At 39.3% G+C, this 19,401-nt stretch overlaps 1 protein-coding gene across 17 annotated transcripts in view; it reads left to right on the top strand.

The window, feature by feature from the left end:
- Hmbox1 (homeobox containing 1) overlaps positions 1 to 19,401 on the top strand; it is a 138,300-nt gene that overhangs the window by 40,872 nt on the left and 78,027 nt on the right. For all 17 annotated transcript variants that reach the window (XM_030247768.1, XM_011245031.3, XM_011245029.3 and 14 more), the window contains exons 2-3: positions 5,710 to 5,789; positions 11,902 to 12,378. In XM_030247768.1, coding sequence (XP_030103628.1) covers positions 5,767 to 5,789; positions 11,902 to 12,378 — 500 coding nt within the window. In that variant the 5' untranslated portion in view covers positions 5,710 to 5,766. The remainder of the gene's footprint in view (positions 1 to 5,709; positions 5,790 to 11,901; positions 12,379 to 19,401) is intronic.

The following is a 19,401-nucleotide window of genomic DNA, read 5'->3' as shown; positions in this document are numbered from 1 at the left end:
CCCAGGCTGGCCTCAAACTCAATATCCTCTTAGATTAGCCTTCTGAGTGGTAGGGTGACAAGCATGAGCCACCGCCTAGTAGATAAGTGAATAGGCCAGCTCTGTTTGCTGGTAGTGATTACATTTATGATTTTATTGTCCATGGAGACTTGGAAACTGGAGACTTAACTCTTTTGAAGGTAATGTTCTTGAGACTAGCATCTGGGTTCTACTGAGGTACTTCAGACCTGTAAAAGATAGGTATTTATAGTTGCAGAGCCTTGTTTTTGCCTTTACCCAACAGATGCTATGGTTTATCTAGGAAGGAGTGAGGGCTCTGTCTGTATTGCATTAGAATTGTTTTTTTATTTATAAGTTGAGGTGATTAGAAAACATTGTCTGCTCATTATTATCATTTCTGTCTTAAGTTATGATTTACCCTATAGTAGCTTAATGAATTCACTCATTAATTTTGTAATTATTTCTGTGATTAAGCATTAAGGAACTGCTGGGTTGAGGAGTGCGCAAAATGAAGAGGACATTTGGATCTTTGACCAGTCCAGGGTGACAAGTTTTGCTTTGATGATTGTCATTTTATTCTGCCCATGAAGTAGAGGCTTCAAATGCGTGAATAAGCAATAGATACACATTGATTCCCCGAATAGGCTAATATATTGCAATATCAGAATATTCCAGATGTATGCCAAACAGAAATGAATTCTGTTTTAGGTCAGAAGAGAGACTCTTTAAAAAAGATTAGCAACTTGGGGCTGGAGAGATGGCTACTCTTCAAGAGGTCCTGAGTTCAGTTCCCAGCAATTACATGGTGCCTTATAGCTATCTATAATGAGACCTGGTGCCCTCTTCTGGTGTGCAGGCATACATTCAGGGAGAATACTGTATACATAATGAGCAAACAAATCTTTAAAAGTAAATAAAGATCAGAGACTTGTAAAGTTACTGATCACAATGGGAGGGGCTCTGCCCTCATGGTTTTTAGTTCTTCTGCTGTAGGGAACCTCGGGGACTATTATGGGTTAAATAGTATGGAGCTATTACGTTTCCAAATTCTAGTTTAGTGTTCTAGCTACACCAGGGGCCTCTAATCTTCAACACAGTTTGGCTCCAAATGTAGTGTAGATGTAGATATAAATTGTTGGTCCTGAGAACACACACTATTCACTTATTTATCTCTATAATGTGTAAGTAATACATGCTTGTTGTCTGAAAAAATGGTCAGTTGCATATTTTAAGTTTTAGTATTACAAACTCTGTGCTTTCCAAATTATAAATTTAGGATTATCTTATGGAATGAGACTCAAGATTAGGCATTTTCTTTAATTTCTGCACTAAACAAAGGTTTGTTTACTGCTTGTCAAGTCAGCACACTATTAGGGAATGAGACTGGGCCAGTATTCCAGTAAGGAATACAGTTACATGTACAGGTTCCTGTAACAAGATGACAAAAGAATACTGTAATGGGCATTGGCTGTCTTATAAATAAAAGAGTTCCCCATGGTTGGGAGGGAAGTATTGTGTTTCAGAAGGGCCAGGGAGTCAAGGGCTAGGCCAGGCATTCACTATGTGTAATAAGAAACTAGTTTGGGAACATTTAAGGCACCTGGTCCAATATCTGATATGAATTCCTTTGAAGTGTATATATATTTGTCTTAGGGGCTTGCTGTCTGATTCACTCTTAATGATAGGTAACTTCATTTTGTTAAGTATTCATCTTGGAATTATTGATATTACAGCATAGATACTTATACCTATGTATTTATAAACTCTAGGTATATGCATTTGTAGTGCTCATATTTGAACCCAGGGCATTTAAGCATACTATGACTGAGTTATATCCTCAGACCCATAAGAGGTATTTTCAGTAATGCTAGGCTCAACTTACCTTTCTACCAAGGCAACATTATATTTCACCTAAGATACATGACATTATGTTATTATATAGTTTTCATTGTCCTTTAAGCCAGTAGTTTCCAAGTAAGATTACTTTGGAAGCTGTTCAAAATCATCTTGGCTTCCCTTCTTCCTCTTCAACTTTGGGCTCAGTAGGTCTTAGGTTAACTTGGATTTTCTCCTGTACAGATAGATGTCTGTGTGTTTCTGAAACACAACGGTTCTAGCCTGACATGTACCATTATCAGGACCGGTAATCTCTGTACTATTACATTGTCACAGAGACTGTGGCAGGCATATGGCAATTCTGGGACTCTTCTGATGGTGTGTATTAATACACCTGGGGATTATCTAGCAAAATTTACAGTGCCTAGGGACTTAGAAAAGAAAGCTGAGAAATGTAACTGTACTATGGGTACCATGGGTGTTTGCTCAGTGACTGTACAAATGAACATTATCTGAAAAATACAGAAAAAAAACTCTATGGGGCAGAGTATCTCATGTAGTTTTTCTAGGACCAGGGAACCTAGTTTTCTGCATTCTCCTTAATTACTCTAGAGTCTTGTGTTGAGTCTGGGTAGTCATGCTCCTTAGGGAAGCCCTATCACCACACTGAAAGAAGGCCCTGCACAGCTGACTGAGAGAGCCATGGGAATGCCTAGCCTGGAAGCTATTTGCAAATGATATGCTGATATTTTTGAAAGTTGCATGTGCTAGAAAGGAGAGGACAGAAATGTAGTCTGTATCTGTCAAGCCAGGTGAGTGGGTTGAAGTGACAAGAAGTAACTTTACAGTCTCTGAAGTTCTCCCAGCACAGGAGGTGTAGAAGCAGCATGGGTATCAGAAAGGATATAAGATCTTGACAGGTAGTGTGTGCAATAATTCTTCCAGAGTAAAAATCCCCACGCTTTGTGACACGCCTGTTTAATCATGAATGCTGAACATGTTCAGTGCATCTCACAGCACCTATCACAGTGAAACATTCGCCCCAGAGAAACAATACAGAAATAATAATGGTGTCATTAACCCTACAGTTTGAAGATGAAGCCTATAATTCTGTAAGGAAAACTGATTGACCTTGGGCAGCTAGTGTCTTAATGTTTCTCAGGTGATTGTGAACTTCAGTAAATGGTTCATGTAAATCCTTTACCCGGTGAATCTGGCTGAAAGAATAGTCATTAAGTTTATAGTCTGAAACTACCCGGAGAAATTATTTGGGAAATTAGTATTAGTATTTTATATGTTTTTGGTGGTAGTGGTTACAGGGCACACAGAGTCTCCCTGTGTAGCCCAGGCTAGTCTGGAACTCACTTTGTGGCCCAAGCTGGTCTTCCCAAGTGCTAGAATGGCTGGCATGAGCCACTCACTTGGGATAGCCCTAATAGTTTACTTTTTCTCATCCCCCAGAACTGAGGACCAAACTCAAGGCCTTGCACTTACTAGGCAGTCAGTCTACCACTGAGCTAAATCCCCAACCCCCTAAGGCCTAATATTCTAACCATGATGCTTTTTAAAATTTCTGTATTTGTGAATCTGCCTTCTCACATGTCACCATCCGTTCTTCACCCCACACTTACCATCTGCCTCTCAGATAGATGCTAAATATAGAGGGCAATATTTATCTGGGACTGCTCAAAGGAAAAATGTTTGACATGAGTGAAACACCTCTGATTAATGTCTAAAGCATAAGCTTTTAATTGTTTTGACTTCAACAAAAAATTGCTTCAGGCTGGGGATGTGCAGTGGTTGATTGGGGTCAGCATGTTAGAACTATGGGTTTGATCCTCAGCTCCCCAAAATGACCTGAAAGTACTCAGATGTCACAGTCTGCTTCCTTTTTAAACACAGACCATAAACACCAGCTATGTGGGGATCAACTTTGTTCTGTGTGTCTGTAAATAAATAGGTGGTCTTTTTCTAATTCAGGTAACTGGCCTTTGTTGTTCTTAATTCTATAAGTGAACTTTTTTTACACTTAACTACCTTTAAAGTTTTTATGGTTTAATCTATTTTGGATTTGGAAACCAGATATTGAAGCTTGCTAAGAATTATTTGTGAAAACGATGAGGCTTGGAATCTATGTGAAAATAACCTTAGGCACAGGGTGGGAGGGTGGTGTAGTGTCAGACTTACTAACTGTTCAAGCTGTCTGTTGTGTGCATTAAGCAGTTAGTTCTGGATACTTTCTGTGTTTGCAACATGTTTGCAAATTTTCCTAATACTTTTCCTTCATTTCTGTGTCTGTATGTTTGTGTGTGCATGCTTCTGAGTCTATAAGTAGGTGTGGAGGCCAGAGGTGAGCGAGCATCAAGTCTTCTTCCTTATTTTTCTCCACTGTATTTTCTTAGAACCTGAAGTTCACTAACTAGCTAGCCTAGCTGGCCAGCAAGCCCCAGAGATACTCCCATCTTTACTTCCCTAGAGCACCTTCTTGCCTGGCCTGTTTTCATTAATTAGTTAATTGATTAATTGTTATTGGTTATTTTTGTTTTGTCTTTATTTAATTTATTAATTTTTGTTGTTTTGTTTTAAACATGGGTGCAGGGGATCAAACTCTGTTTTTATGCATTGTGGCAAGCACCTTACCCTGAACTCCCTTCCCAAACCTAGGTGTTGTTTTTTTGAGGCAGAATTTCTCTATGTAGTTCAAAACTGATCTGGCTAGCACTCACTTACTGGTCCCCCAGGCTGGCCTTGAGTTTCCACTGATCCTCTATCTCTACTTCTGGAGCGCTAGGGTTAAAAGCCTGTACCACCATTCTGGTTTAGCTTTTTGTTTTGTTATTGTTGGGTTTTGTTGTTTTTTTTTTTTTTTAGATTTATTTATTATATCTTAAGTACACTGTAGCTGACTTCAGACACACCAGAAGAGGGCATCAGATTTCATTACGGGTGGTATAAGCCACCATGTGGTTGCTGGGATTTGAACTCAGGACCTTTGGAAGAGCAGTCAGTGCTCTTAACTGCTGAGCCATTGTTGCTTTTATTAGTTTATTTCTGTGTGTCCATGGTGATGGGAAGGTGTCTATGGGCACATATGTAAAGGTTGGAGGCTGACAATTTGTAATCTTCTACCTGTCATTTATGTAAAAAGTTTTCTCTATCTATAGATTAAGGTTTGAAATGGCTAATAAATTTAAGTTTTTGGCCTTTGATTCCTGGACTCTAAATAGGGGTGTGTGTCTGTCTGTCTGTCTGTCTGTCTGTCTGTGGTCAGAACTGAAGAAGGAAGAAATATCTCAACAAGAAGATAGGTACTCCAGCCTCCCCTTGTGTCCCCTTTTTATAGTTGTGACAGTTGACTCTCAGAAACGAAGTCCACCTAGCAGCAAGATTAGCAATGCATTTATCTTGCTTTGTAATAAGAATCTTCGTAAGTGTCATAGGCAACAAGACAGCTAAAAGCTGGGGGTTGGAGCTCAGTGGAGCATTGGCCTGGCATGGATGAGGGCCAAGACTTAATCTCCAGTTAGGAGTTTGTTAGATGCTATTACAGTGTGTGCATTGCATTGCAAGTTTATATCCGATTCTGTGGGTGGTTCCTGATAACAAGTTAAATTGGGTGATTTTAATTTTTTTTATTTTTATTGCTCCTTCCCAAGGAAATCATTTGGAAAACTATTAATGTCATTTTTCTTTGTTTTTGTTTTGTTTAAGTTTTGCTCCAATTCAAAATTTCATTTCAGAATTACAAAATAATTTTTAAAAAAGAAAGATCATCTAATGTTAACTTTTAATACCCCGAAGTTGCATAATTAAACTTTTTATTCATTGTTGAGCTATATAATTATTTCTCAATTTTCTGTTTTTATTCTACAGAATGGTAAATAAGGCTGGCCATCTTTGGAAAGGCCATTGATCTGCCTCATGTAAAGTATGCTCAGCTCCTTTCCAGTGGTGTAAGTATGCGATTTCAACTCTTAGTCTGTCAGCTGCGTTAGTCATGATAAGTGACTAGGACTGTGACTCAGATTTGACAGCAAATGCTTTTAGAATCCAAATAATTCTTTTAAATGGCATTTGTTTCTTTATGTCTTGGGGGTGGTTGTTCAGTTGCTTCCGCCTGTGTGTGGAGGTCAGGACAGGTTGGTGCAGTGTGGTAGGTACTCTCCCCCTTCCATGTGGGATCAAACTCCAGACATCAGCTTAGCAACAAGCATTTTTACCCTCTCAGCCATCTTGTCAGCCCAAGGGCAAAGAAACTTTTAGAAAACTCTTCAGATGATGTATCTCTTTGACATGGGGATAAACAAGTATCATATGGTGAGGATGAGGTTTCAAACCTGTGAGCTTTTTTCTTTTTTTTTTTTCTTTTCTTTAATCATTTTTTAACATTGTGTTTTGCCCTTTTTTTCATTTAAACATAAATTGTTCATATTTATTATTTTCTGAAGTTATTTTATTTTCATTATGTATATGTATGTGTATATATATATGTACACACACACACACACACACACACACACACACACACACACACACACACGTGTATATGCATGCACAAGCGCAGTTGCCTGTGGAAGTCAGAGGCGTCAGGTCGTCCAGAACTGCAGTTTGTTAGCTGTTTCCTGTGAGTGCCAGGGACCAAGCTCAGGACTTTTACAAGAACAGCAAGTGCTCTTAACTGCTGAGCCTCCTCTCCAGCCCCATATTTATTATTTTAACTGTTTAATAGCCTAGAAGCTTGTGAGGTAGATGATTAAGTGTTACAGCTCTCGTTGCATTCTTAGGAATAAGCAGAATATGAAAAGCATGTTCTCTTAAAGCTTGTTTTGTATGCAAACTCTTAAGGACTTCTAAGCCATTTCTCTCTCCCCTACTGCAGATGGTAACGTGGTTCTGCAGGTGAGCCAATGTAGTTGCTGGCTGTTCTTTAGAGTCACGTCAGAGAGCTACAAATGGAGATGGTGCTGTTGTTTCAAGAGTGTTTTTGAGCTGGAATATGAACTGTAACCACTAGTTCATATGAAATAGGCCTCCGAATAAAAGTATTCCGGGAATTTCAGAAATTAGAGAAGATAAAGGGCCTATTAGCTCATTAAGTGTATCTTTAGTGGCTAGTGCAGAGTGCCTTGAGCCTACGTAATTTCTAACATTTGGTAGAGTCTGTTTCACTTAAATTTCTTCTGTTTTGGATGACAGTTCTATAATCTAATAAGTAGGCATTAAGATTTGTATTATTATTATTATTGTTATTTAGTTTTTTTGTTAGAGCCCCTCCCCCACCCCCACATTGCCGCTGATTTAGTAAAAAGGCTTGGGAAGTGAGCCAGATGACAGGAGTTGTCTTGAATCTGCTGAGTGCCCTAGGAAAGGCACTTTATCTTTGAGACTTTGCCCTCCCTACCCAGACTCTTGCTTGCTGGCATGTCTGCTACTGCTTTCTTTTTTTCCTTTCCTTTTCCATTTCTTTTTCTTCCTTATCCTCGTTTGTTTGTTTTTTTTTTTTTTTTTTTTTTTTTGGAGACTGGATTCACTGAGTCTAAAATAGCCTGGAGATTGCTTTATACCTTAGGTGAGCCTTGAACTCACATAGAGAGGAGTGCAGTAGTTGGTGCATTGTATACACATATGATATTGTCACAATTTTAAAAATAATTAATTCAAATTAAACAGAAAGCAAAACATTAAAGGATTTACTGCCGAATGAGAACAGCAGTGTAAGGTTTTGGGTCTTGTTGTTGTTGTTGTTGTTTGGTTTTTGAGCACTGATGCTGGAGGGCAGTGTGGGTCTTCACAGGTGAAGTGTCAAAGCTTTCAAAGTGTCTGTCAAACTTGGAGTTGGTTTAAACATTTTGAAGGCCAGGAGCCGTAGTCAGCAATTCCCTACAGCGTCTGGGGTGGCTTCTTGTGACATCCCTGAAAGAACGGAGAGTTCTCACGTGGGTCGCTGTTGACTCTGATCTCCCATATGCAGGAGTCTGGTGAAACTTAGGGTTCTCTGGCCTGTAATCTCAGGACTTGGGACAGGGAAGCAAAATCAGTGTGTGTCTGAGGCCAGCCTGAACTGTTCACAGGACTCCGTCTCAGAATGCTGAAGCAGAGCAGAGTGCTGTAGGCGATGGGCAGCAGTTCTGCTGTGTCTTATAGATGTGTTTGATACTTGTGGGAGTGTCTGAAACCATGTCAAAGCTGCATAACAGATTTTCCTCCAAACTGCACAAAGTGGAAGTCAGTCAATGCTACTTAAAAAAAAATACTGAAGTGTGATTGACACGTTGGAATGTAATTTTTCCACAAAATCCTTTATTATAAGAAGGGCATTTGCACTATGATTTCTAGTCATAGACTGTTCTTAGGTTTTAGTCAATTTAAATTTACCAAATAATTTGAATTATAAATCATTTTACTCTACTGTGAAGCTCAGTTCTCTATAAAACATTTCTTACTTAATCTTATGTGTCATTTTCTTATTTTAAAGTTGGTCACTCTTTTGATGGTAGGAAGTGCTGCATTTTATATACATAGTCAGAAGGGTCTGGAATGTTTTGAATCATCCTGCATTGGCAAAATGGGTTCTGCCTGGTCATTCTGCACAAAAAGATAAAAACAGCAGAGATAATCTGGAAGAAAATCTTGTTTGCCAAGAAAACCTTAACTATTGATGCTTTAAAATTCATGTCATTTTTGCCCCTGTGATTTCAATGCTAAGTAATTATTTCTGAATGCTTAGCTAGACTTTGCTGTTGTCCATCTCCAGATTATCATTTATAAAGGTATGTCCTGAGCCTGTGGCTTATCTAGAAAGGTTTTAGGTATTATTGCAAAATACAGTTAATGTCTCAAGATGTACTGTGGTCTTACAGTATCAATTTAGGAATTGAGCCATAAGTCCTAACTAAATTGTTCTTTTCTAGTTTAATTTTTGCCTCTGTTATTTGAGTGTTACAATTCTCACATTATTTTCAATTACTTTTAGCTGGAGCCTGCATTCAAATTAGTAATTAAAAGCAGAAACTGTCCCTTATCCTTTGAGTGATCTCTGTGCATGAGAAAAGTAATTTAGTCCTTCCATGTTATCATCTTTTGCTGTAAAAGGATTGCTGGCATTATGGTGCTAGGTGACCGTTATAGGTCATCTGCTGCTGCACTTTTATGATGCTGTGCTTACACCAGATAAGTTATGAGAGATACAAATAGAAACCGGCATAATATAGCTCATCATGTGTATTGATGCACATTGATTGACACATGAGAGCTTCCAATCATTTGTGTGTGTATGTGAGTGTGTGTGTGTGTATGTGTGTGTTTCTTGGTGACATACTGTGTCTTCTGTGTCATGTGCTCAGGATGCCCTTATCTTTCTCTTCTAAGTTGTCATTTGGTCCTGGCAACTATGACCACTCCTTTTGTCTCCTTGGCAGAAGGGGCTGCTCTTGGTACAAATTATAGACTGCCATTTAAATATAGTAAGAACATATGCTTAGAAATGACTAGATGTTCTGGACAATCAAAGTAATAGGTGGCCTCTATTCCCTCTTTATGAGTTTAGAATAAAAGTGGTTTCCAATTGTTGAATTATGTAAATGGTATAAAGTATTTCAGATACTGTGAAGTTAATAGACAGTGTCGTGTCATAGAGGAGGGCTTGAAGAATGGCACATGACTTATTGTCTGCTCTGACTGAACAGGGTAGAAAAATATGGTTAACTTTGTTGCACATGGATAAAACAATCCTTAATTTAGGCATCTAAGGGAAGAACAGTTTGTGAAATGTCTTGATTGGATGAAAACTGAAGATACCAAAACAGACCTTTTACTTATTTTCAAGGGAAAGTAATTATGGAGATGAAAAATAATTAGGAGGAGTAACTGGAATTTGCCAAGCCAGTACATTACTTTGTTTGGCAATTGCTTTAAAAAAAAATGGAGGCAGAGAGTACTTGAATTAATTTGATTTTAGGACAGGTCTCACTAAGTTATGGGATGACCTTGAACTCAATCTGCTGGCCAGATGCACTGTCAAAGTTGTTATCTCTGTGCCATCAGGCTGGCTTTAGACTTTCTGAAATACACAAAAGTATTCTAAGCCTAAACTTCTTTAACAGTTTATAATAAAACAGTAAAATAAAACAGAATGACTCGTATCTACCACAGGATTGCAGTGAGGGGTAGACGGGGTTATACTGTATGACGTTCTCACCCGGTTTCTGGGTAAAAGTGACTGCTCAGTTGGGTTTCCAATTGAGGGTAGCAGAGGGATGAAGAAATAGTAAGCGCTCCAGCAGGGTTAGGGGGCTGGCCTAGAGCACAATAAAGGATAAGGAAATCTCTTGGCCTCTGTTCCTCCTAGCAATCGCTTATTGCAAGGGTACTCTGTCACTTATCAGATCTCTCACTAGAAAATACAAATTAAACTAGAGATGATTATCACTTTCAAAAATCCTGAATTCAAAAGTCAGATTTCAGAAGCTAGAGAAATGGCTCAGCAGTTAAGAGCACTTGCTGTGTTTGCAAAGGACCCAGGTCAGGGCCTCAGCTTCGTATGGCATCTTAGAAACTGTAACTTCAGATCCAGGACACCCTCTTATGGAACTGCGTGCATGTGGGTGCCCATGTGTACATGCAGATTAACACTCAGACATACAGAATAATAAAGATAAACACACAAATCTTTTTAAAAGTCAACTTTTATTAGAAAGCGATTCAAGGGGAGAACCTTTTAATGATGCAGCTAATGCAGTGGCTCTCAGCCTTCCTACTGCTCTAATACAGTTCCCCATGTTGCAGTGACCCCCAACCGTTACATTCTTTTCATTGCTACTTCTTAGCTGTAATTTTGCTGCTGTTGTGAGTTGTAATGTAAATATCTGTGTTTTCTGATGGTCTTAGGTGACTCCTTTAAAGGGTCATCTGACCTCCAAAGGGATCACACTCCACAGGTTGAAAACTACTGGACTAATGGCTCGAACAAAATAGTAATTAATCTTTCTCTAAGAAAACATTTTTTGCTGTGCTATAGTGTGCTAGTTAAGGTGGAAACATGTGGAACCAATTTTGAGACATGAACAGCTCCAGTTGCTGTGCACACCTGGGGGATCCTTTTAGAGAGCATGCAGCTTATGAGAGTGCTAAGGATAAGAAGCAGTGCTTGATGTCTTATATGTACTGTTCGTAATCTCCACTGAAGTATTTGTATTATCACTAGTATTCACTTACACGCGGCCAAGAAAAATGTTTGTTATTGAATGGCCTAAGAGTTCTTGGTCAGTTTTTTTGCAGGTATTTGGGAAAGCGATTCCTATTATGCTACTACACAATAATATACTTCAAGACTGAAGAAAAGAAAAACCCAAACCCTGTACATTTTCACATGGTCTGGGCCTGATGCCCTGATGTACTTCACCCGACGAGTTGATATTTTTTGCATAATTAATGTTTTGCTCCCAAATTTTGGTTGATTACCAAAACAAGTTTCATTCTATTATAAGTTGGGTTTTATGTTATAACTGATGCACTTCTACTAAACTCAGGATTTGTAGCAATCCACATCATGACAAAAAAAAATCTATCAGAACTTGTCATTTTTAATTTTTGTTGAGTATATCTGTGTGTGTGTCTGTGTTACTAAGATGTGTATGAATGCATGTGGATGCCAGGAGTGTACATAATGTGTATTTGCCGGGTGCTCTCCACTTCATTTTTTGAGACAGGGTCTCTCACTGAACCCCCTGATGATGAGCTTCGCTGACTAGCTTGCCTGGCTGGTCAGCAGGGCCTACAGGCTCTCTTGTCTCTACCTCTCCAGTGCTGGGATGCCTAGCGTATGCTGCTGTTCCCAGCCTTTGCATTGGTATAAGAGGTTGAGCTTAGGCACCCCTGCTTACATAACAAGCATGACAGTTGACTGAGCCATCTTCCTATCCCTTATAATTTTATATTCAGTCAACAGAGCTCATGCAGAGTTCAGGCCTCTTCTTTTGAGGATTCTTAATGATGAAATGTTTTTTGTTTTTTTTTTTAGTTTATAATAAAAGCTTTTCATTTTTTTCGTCCTTCTTTTCCCTCCAGTTTGCTGGAAACCATGTCTCACTACACAGATGAACCCAGATTTACCATAGAACAGATAGACCTGCTCCAGCGTCTTCGGCGTACCGGGATGACCAAACATGAAATCCTTCATGCATTAGAAACTTTGGACCGTCTTGATCAAGAGCATAGTGATAAATTTGGAAGGAGGTCCAGCTACGGGGGAAGCTCATATGGGAACAGTACCAACAACGTTCCAGCATCTTCCTCTACAGCCACAGCTTCCACGCAGACCCAGCACTCGGGAATGTCCCCATCACCCAGCAACAGTTACGATACCTCCCCACTGCCTTGCACTACCAATCAAAATGGGAGGGAGAACAATGATCGATTGTCCACATCCAATGGGAAGATGTCACCATCTCGCTACCATGCAAACAGCATGGGTCAGAGGTCATATAGCTTTGAGGCCTCAGAAGAGGACCTAGATGTAGATGATAAAGTGGAGGAATTAATGAGGTTAGTATGTTGTCTATTCAGAATCCCCCCAGGCATGTATATTTTCTAAGACTGTTTTTAATTATTTTATTTCAGCCGCTTACTAATAAGAACAATGACTTTTCCCTCCCTTCTTTGGAAATGAAAGTGAAACTTCAAATTATGGTTTTAGTTCAGATTTTTTATTTCCTCTCTGCTTCAGTCTTTTTGCTGTGTGATCAAGCTTTTCTAGTCTCTTGATTTGTCCAAGAGCTTTCTCTATTTATGGCTTTAGCAGACAGTTCCTGACAGAAGTTCATTTAATCCAATCCAGTCCCCAATCTTTCGTTGTAAATACTTTTTCTGAGTGGTAAGATAAATTTACCATGATACAGAGTACATGCACTCTTCCTTTTTTTCCCTTGCAGCATTTCAATCAGTGCAACAGTTTGAGCAGCTATTGGGTCAGAAGTAGTTTTCTGTAAGAAACATAGATATATAGCACCCTGCCCCTAAGAAGCTGAAGTTTTGATTTTAACAATAGATGCAATGCCCACATGCACTTCATACATCATCAGTTATCAAGTAAGCGTGTTCACCTAGAGTTTAAACTCAAAGAAATGAAGGCCACTTTCAACCACAGTGGCCAGGACTTTGTACCAGGCCTGCTTCATGGTGAGGGTAATAGACACTGTGTTTTCCATCTTGTGTCTAGAACTAGAAATTTTCCTTAGCACATGGTGGCGGCTCAGCATGTTAGCTGAGTAGATAAATTTGGCCTAAGCCATAAGGGTATTCTATTTTGAATAAGAATTTGGAGCTAGTGAGATGATTCGGTGAATAGAGATGCTTGCTGCCAAGTTAGAGGACCTGAGTTCCACCCCTGGAACCAACAAAGTGGAAGAAAAGAATCAATTCCCAGAAAGTTGTCCTCTGACTACAAGCATGCAATGCCACAGGTACATGGCACACATACAGATGTGTACATATATGTATATATGTACAATGAATTATTTTTAATTTTTTGAAATAAAAAGTATGCTAATTATAGTTAGAGAAACAGGAAAAGGTATCAAAAAGGCGTGTCTTTACTCTGATTAAGAGTATAAGCCAGGTATGCTCACATGCCCGTAACTCCAACCTTTGGGGGACTGGGACAGGAAGATTGATGGCAGTTCAAGGACTTAGAGAGCGTGAACCTTTCCAGACAGCATCAAAAGGAAAACAGCACAGATGAGGCAGACTGACAAACATAGCAATACCTTAGGATGCCACACCCATCCTCACAGCTTCACGTTCTGTACTAAATGGTTAGAATTGGGAGGTGTTCCCAGACCTTTACAAACAGAAATGACAAAACATTGTTTTCAATAGAGTTATGCTGTTGTGTAAAAAGGAAGCCTTGGGCTGGGGAGATGGACTTACTGCTTAAAGGTACTTGTTTTTGTAGAGAACCTGAGTTTGATTGCCAGCACCCACATGGTAGTTCACAATCATCCATAACTCTCGTTTTAGGGAATCCAAAGCCCTCTTCTGACCTCTGTAACACCAAGCATGTATGTTGTGCACACACATATGTGCAAGCAAAATACTCATGTACATAAAATAATCTTAAATTTAGAAAAAAAAAGATGAGAGCCTGCAGATAAGTTGGTTACAGTTAATAGTGAACAGAATTATAGACTTATGAGAAGTCAAAACAAAGGTTACAACTGAGTTATAACCGGTCTTGAAGATTTTCTGACATCAAGACAGAATGATGGGGGCTTTGACACTGCTGTGTGAAGATCCATTCTGCGGCTCCTCTGCCATGAGACAGCCTTAAACACATGGGCATGAGTGTTTTCAGGGAAGAGTTGCTACGTATGGAGTTCTGGGCTACAGGGACCGTGGGGTCCGTGTACTGAGAAGCATCACACCTCAGCCGGTTTTTAGCCCTCTGAAGTTCAAGAGACTGATGTGGTTTGGTTCATCCTCAGCTGTAACACTGGAGCCAAGGCTCTGCTGTTGCTGGTGACTTTCTTGGTGTGAAGCTTGAACCCAGAGCTTTATCTTCCACTGAGTCACACCCTTGGCCGTTGCTGGTGTTTGGAGCTTAGCATATATCATTTTCCAGCTTAAAAAAGAGAGCCATTTGGGCAAATGAGCCACTTTTCATTGAAATTTCATGAGTTTTTAATTATCTCCGAGTAGAGAAGATAGCAAGATAGCATTTATTTGTTCAGGTACTAGCTTGTGTTATTTGTGCACATTCCTTGGATACAGGCTCACAGGTATAGTGTGTGTTTTAGTTGTGTGCTCTTAATTGTTGTGTAGTTGCTAGGACACCTTCTTAATCCCTTTCTCTGCTTCTTGCTCAGAACAGCTCTCGTAGTGACATTTAGTCAACTAGGATCCTCCAGACCTCTGGTCCTCCTGGTCCCCCACAGTTGGGTTTCCATCAACCCATCTTTGCTCATGTGTGCCCCTCTGTACCTTTGTCAAGTTTGCAGAGGATATTCCTTCCTAGGGCACAGAGAGAAGTTAGTTGCTCATGTGACATTTGCAGTCTCTACAGCTATGCTGGGTGGTTGATCAGAGAAACTGAGGTTCATGAAAACTAGTAATTTGCTCAAGAAAGTTTGATTATCGGGCAACTGAGCCTAAATTATATCCCATGTCTTTGTTATTATTATGTTGATGATACATTTTACCACTGTAATTACTTGTGCTTATAGATTTAAGAAAGTTTTAGTAAAGGTAGTTAATAGAATTCTTCAAGAGAATGTGAAAGGCCTTCCTTACTGGGCTTGCTTGCCATTGCCATTCTCCTTCCTCAACATACCTGCTACTTCAGATCAGTCACTTAGCAAACAAGGAGGTTTAAAACAGTAGCTCTTCCTGAGTATTCTGTGTCCATCTAGTGATACACTGTCCTTGCTGCTTACTTAACACTGGTGACATGACAGTGACCTGGAACTGGTGGGCTCTGATAGAAAGCATGGATACCCAAGTGCCTTCTTGCCTCATTTGTTGAGTAAAATCTACCTCTGACACCCAGTCCCAACCTCTGCAGGCACTCCACTGTGAGACATGTTTTGCAGATTTTATAATCCAGTCAGGCTGTATTACAATATATAATTTGAAGGTGTGTAATGAAGTTATGTGTGTGTGTGTGTATGTGTATACGTGCATGCATGCGTGTGTGCGCACATGCGTGCAGCTACATCAGGTTATAATTGTACCCTTGATCATTTGTTAGAGTCAGAAATTATCTTTTCTAGTTTGCATTGGGATCAAAAAAGGAGGAATAAGCAAGCCACACTAGCATATAAATTTCCAGTAAATGGTTGAATGTGCCACTTTAGGAGGGACTGAAAGCCAACAATGAAGACTCATTTTATATTAGGGCATCTTAAAAGGCCTATTAGTATGTAAGTGTATGCATAGGAATGTGTGTCTGCATCTGCAGATATAATAGGATATATCAGTGTTTTCCTGTGGTCGTTTATGTAATATGAGAGAATGTAAATGAGGCTTATTAGAATTAGTAATGCTGCACATTAAAATAAAGTCTAGCATCCTTGAGCCACGATGTTTTAAAATTCAAAATTTGTGAGTACTGCTGTGTCACAAGTGAAAAATTCCATAGAAGCACATATTCCTAGGCACAGAGTTATTTAAAATACTGTCCCAAGGTACATCTAGTCTCACTGAATACGTTATGTAAAACGTAATTGAGATTTGTGTTTCCATTGTGTTCTGTCCCTAAGATATTTTACTATAAATATGAAAACAGTCCCAAATTTAAAAAAGAAAATCTGAAAAGGCTTCTGGTCTGATGTTCCTCAAGTGGGGCTCACAGCCTGTGTATACTTGACAGGCAGGATGTTTACGCTCCCTAAGAAGGTAACGCCACTGCGTGATGGTGCTCCCATCCACAGTCTGCATATACAACAGCTCTCCCTTTAAAGTTCTCTCTTAAAATTGTTCCCAGGGAGAAAGTCGTGTCTTTCAAATGTGAAACACACTGCTTTGGCTTGGTCTTGGGGTGACTTTGAGCTAGCTCCTTTACAACATCCAGAGTACTAAGGGCGCGTTAACTTAGGGAGTATGAGTCATCTTAAAGCAAATCATTTTAAAATAGGAGCCCTTTAATATGCTTTCTTCCAGAAAACAAATCAGTGTCATTTTGAATCAACACAAAAAAACCTTTCCATCCTGATTTGGAAAACATAAACATACTTGAAAATAAGAATTTAAAGCTGTTATATAAATTATCTAGATCCGTGTTTCCATTTTATAGCCTTTAATCTCTAAAAAAAAATTTTCACTCATTAAACAAATTAAGTTGTGTGAAAACTTGATGCTGATTATGATAGTCACTGTGCTAAAGGACTTTCCAGGCAGTAGGAGAGATGGCATGCTTAGGAACATGAAGTGTATAGAGCATTGTGTGCTTAGTACAATCGAGGTGTTAAGAGTTAGCCTACAAATGAGATCTCTTTGTAAACCATGATGATCAGGGAGAATGGTTCTCAATAGAAGGCAGTTGTCTTTTATAAAAGTAGTAAGGAAGCCAGGTGTGGTGGTACCCTCTGGAATCCAAGTACTTGGGAGGTGGAGGCAGGAGGATCCCTGTGGGTTCAAGACCACCGTTGACTACATAGCAAGGCCCTGCTTCAAAATAAAACAAAGGCAGAGAGCACGGTAGTGGTGCCACTTAGAGCACAGCACTCCTGAGGCTGAGAAAAGAAAATCTTTAGTTCAAAGTCATCCTGGGTTAATGGTAAGACTTCTGCCTCATAATCCTGTTCTTACATATGTGCGTTTCATACATACAAACATACAAATTTTAAAAGTGATTTGTTGGAGGCTGAAGAAATGGCTCAGGAGTTAAGGGCACTGGCTGCTCCTCTAGAGGATGTTGGTTCAATTTCCAGCACCCACATGGGAGCTCACAACTGTCTGCAACTCCAGTTCCAGGGATCTGTCTATCCCTCCAGGCATACATGTGGTGCACACATCAGTGAGTGCTGGCAAACCATCCATACAAGTATAATAAAATAGATATTTTTAAAGTGATTTATCAAAAAAACACTCCTGATGGATTTTTCTGTTTTTATTAGGAAGGATAATAGTGGAGAGTTAAACTAGTTTAAAAACAAAGGCAGTGGGCTTGGCAGTGCCGGTTAGCGCTCTGTCCTGCTGTAGGTCCGTCAGATGAGCACACTGGCAGGAATCTGAAAAGAGGAGCAGGGGAAGCGGCCTGCACTTCAAGTGCCTATCGTGGCCAAGGGGCTGCTTGTGCTAATTCACTAAGACTTCCGCAGTGGACACGTGAGATATTTGGGGGGAGGGGAAGAAGGGACTCAATCCCTTTAGGCAAATATTCAAGTTTTCAGCAAAGGGAAGAAATATGAAATAGAAGAGGAGAGAGCCATATTTGTGTAAGCTGTGTTTTATGCTATCAAATGGGTGATTCCATAGCTGGAATAGCAATTAAGGAAAAAGCAAAGAAGATAAACAGCCAAGTGAGCCTGATAGGATGGAACTGGACAGTGAAGGTGAATGCAAATACCTAGTGAACCCAAGCAGACGGGCAGTCTCGTAAAGTGACTTGACTTGAGAGTGTTTTGTTCATGCATGGTTCTTTGAAGTACCTGGTCTAAGATGCACATTTAGATTGATGTATGTCTTACAGTTACAGTTGATCATGTGTTTCTTCTTTGCTTTGGTCCTGACTGACTAGTGTATAGAAATAATTTGTGTTTATATGATACATTTACTTACAGTTTCAGAACTTTCTACTTAGGGGAAATATCTTTTGCATATATTATATGCACTATGTGTGTATATATATTTATATCATTTAGTTTTTATTCCATTATTTGGAGGAACATTTCAAAGGCCTTTTTTGTCAGTGCTAGAGATTGAACCTTGGGGCTTTTGCATACTAGGGAAGCATACCGCCACTGAGCTGTATCCATAACTCTTAAAACACTTGGAAATTTGGAGAGAATTGGGGGACCAGTGGGAATGGAGAGGAGGAGGAGAGGACCAACAGGAGTAGGGAAGAGGGAGAGGGGACCAGTGGGAGTGGAAGGGGTGGGGATGGGAGGGTCATGGCAGGCAAATGAATGGATCACAGTGTATTATACACATCTGTGAAAATGCCATAGTAAGACCCTTTATTTTACACAATTAATGCACACTAATTATAGAAGTGAAAGCCCTTGAAAGGAGTGTGTTAATGTTCTTGTTTTACCGGATGGTGTAACTAGAGCACAACTTAATGTTAGCTGGCTTTCCCTCACATGTTTTTTGTCTTTTAAGGAGTGGACAGGCTGGAGATTGAGACCAGGGGATTTTATGATGCTGGCCAGGCATCATTTAGTCCTTTAGCTACACCCCATAATTGTTTTTCAAAAAGTGCCTAGGGTAAAGCAGTAAAGAATGTTTGTGCATACACATGCATGTGCATTTTTAAATTTATTGTGGATGCTTTAAAGACTACATAAGAGTGTATTCTTTGAGGTGGTGAATAGGTTGCTGCTTTCTAAACACTAGAGACTCTTTCTGTCTTGCTGCAGTCCTTTAATAATGCCATACTGCAAGGCAGTGAGTGATTCATGAACTGGTTACATAGTTGAGTGTTTGTTATCTATTCTGTATGATTTAGTGTCTGTTCTAGGTGCATTTGATTTAAAATAAGTTGATTTAATTTTGATTTTAAATCATTAGTCAAGAAAATACCATTTGCTCTTTTTGTCTACAAAAGTACATTTTTAAATTTAATCTGAACAATTATTCTCAAGTATAGTTTCATTTTCCAAGATCATTTGGTATGTTGAAATGCAATACTTTATATAAAAATTTTCAACTTAATTTTATAGTTACCTCAGGAAGCAAATGATTTAGTTTGTGAACAAAAGCCATCTGAAATAGATACTGCTAAAGTTGTCTCTTGCTCATAATTGGTTTAGATACAGTCATTTTCATAATGATGTAGTCAGTATGTAGATAGGAATCTAAATCAGTATGAAAATTTTAAAATATTCCATTAGGCAGCTAATTTTTTATTTT

Source organism: Mus musculus, chromosome 14, assembly GCF_000001635.26.
Source record: "Mus musculus strain C57BL/6J chromosome 14, GRCm38.p6 C57BL/6J".
NCBI classification, from domain to species: domain Eukaryota; kingdom Metazoa; phylum Chordata; class Mammalia; order Rodentia; family Muridae; genus Mus; species Mus musculus.
This window is presented reverse-complemented; position numbering and strand designations above follow the sequence as displayed.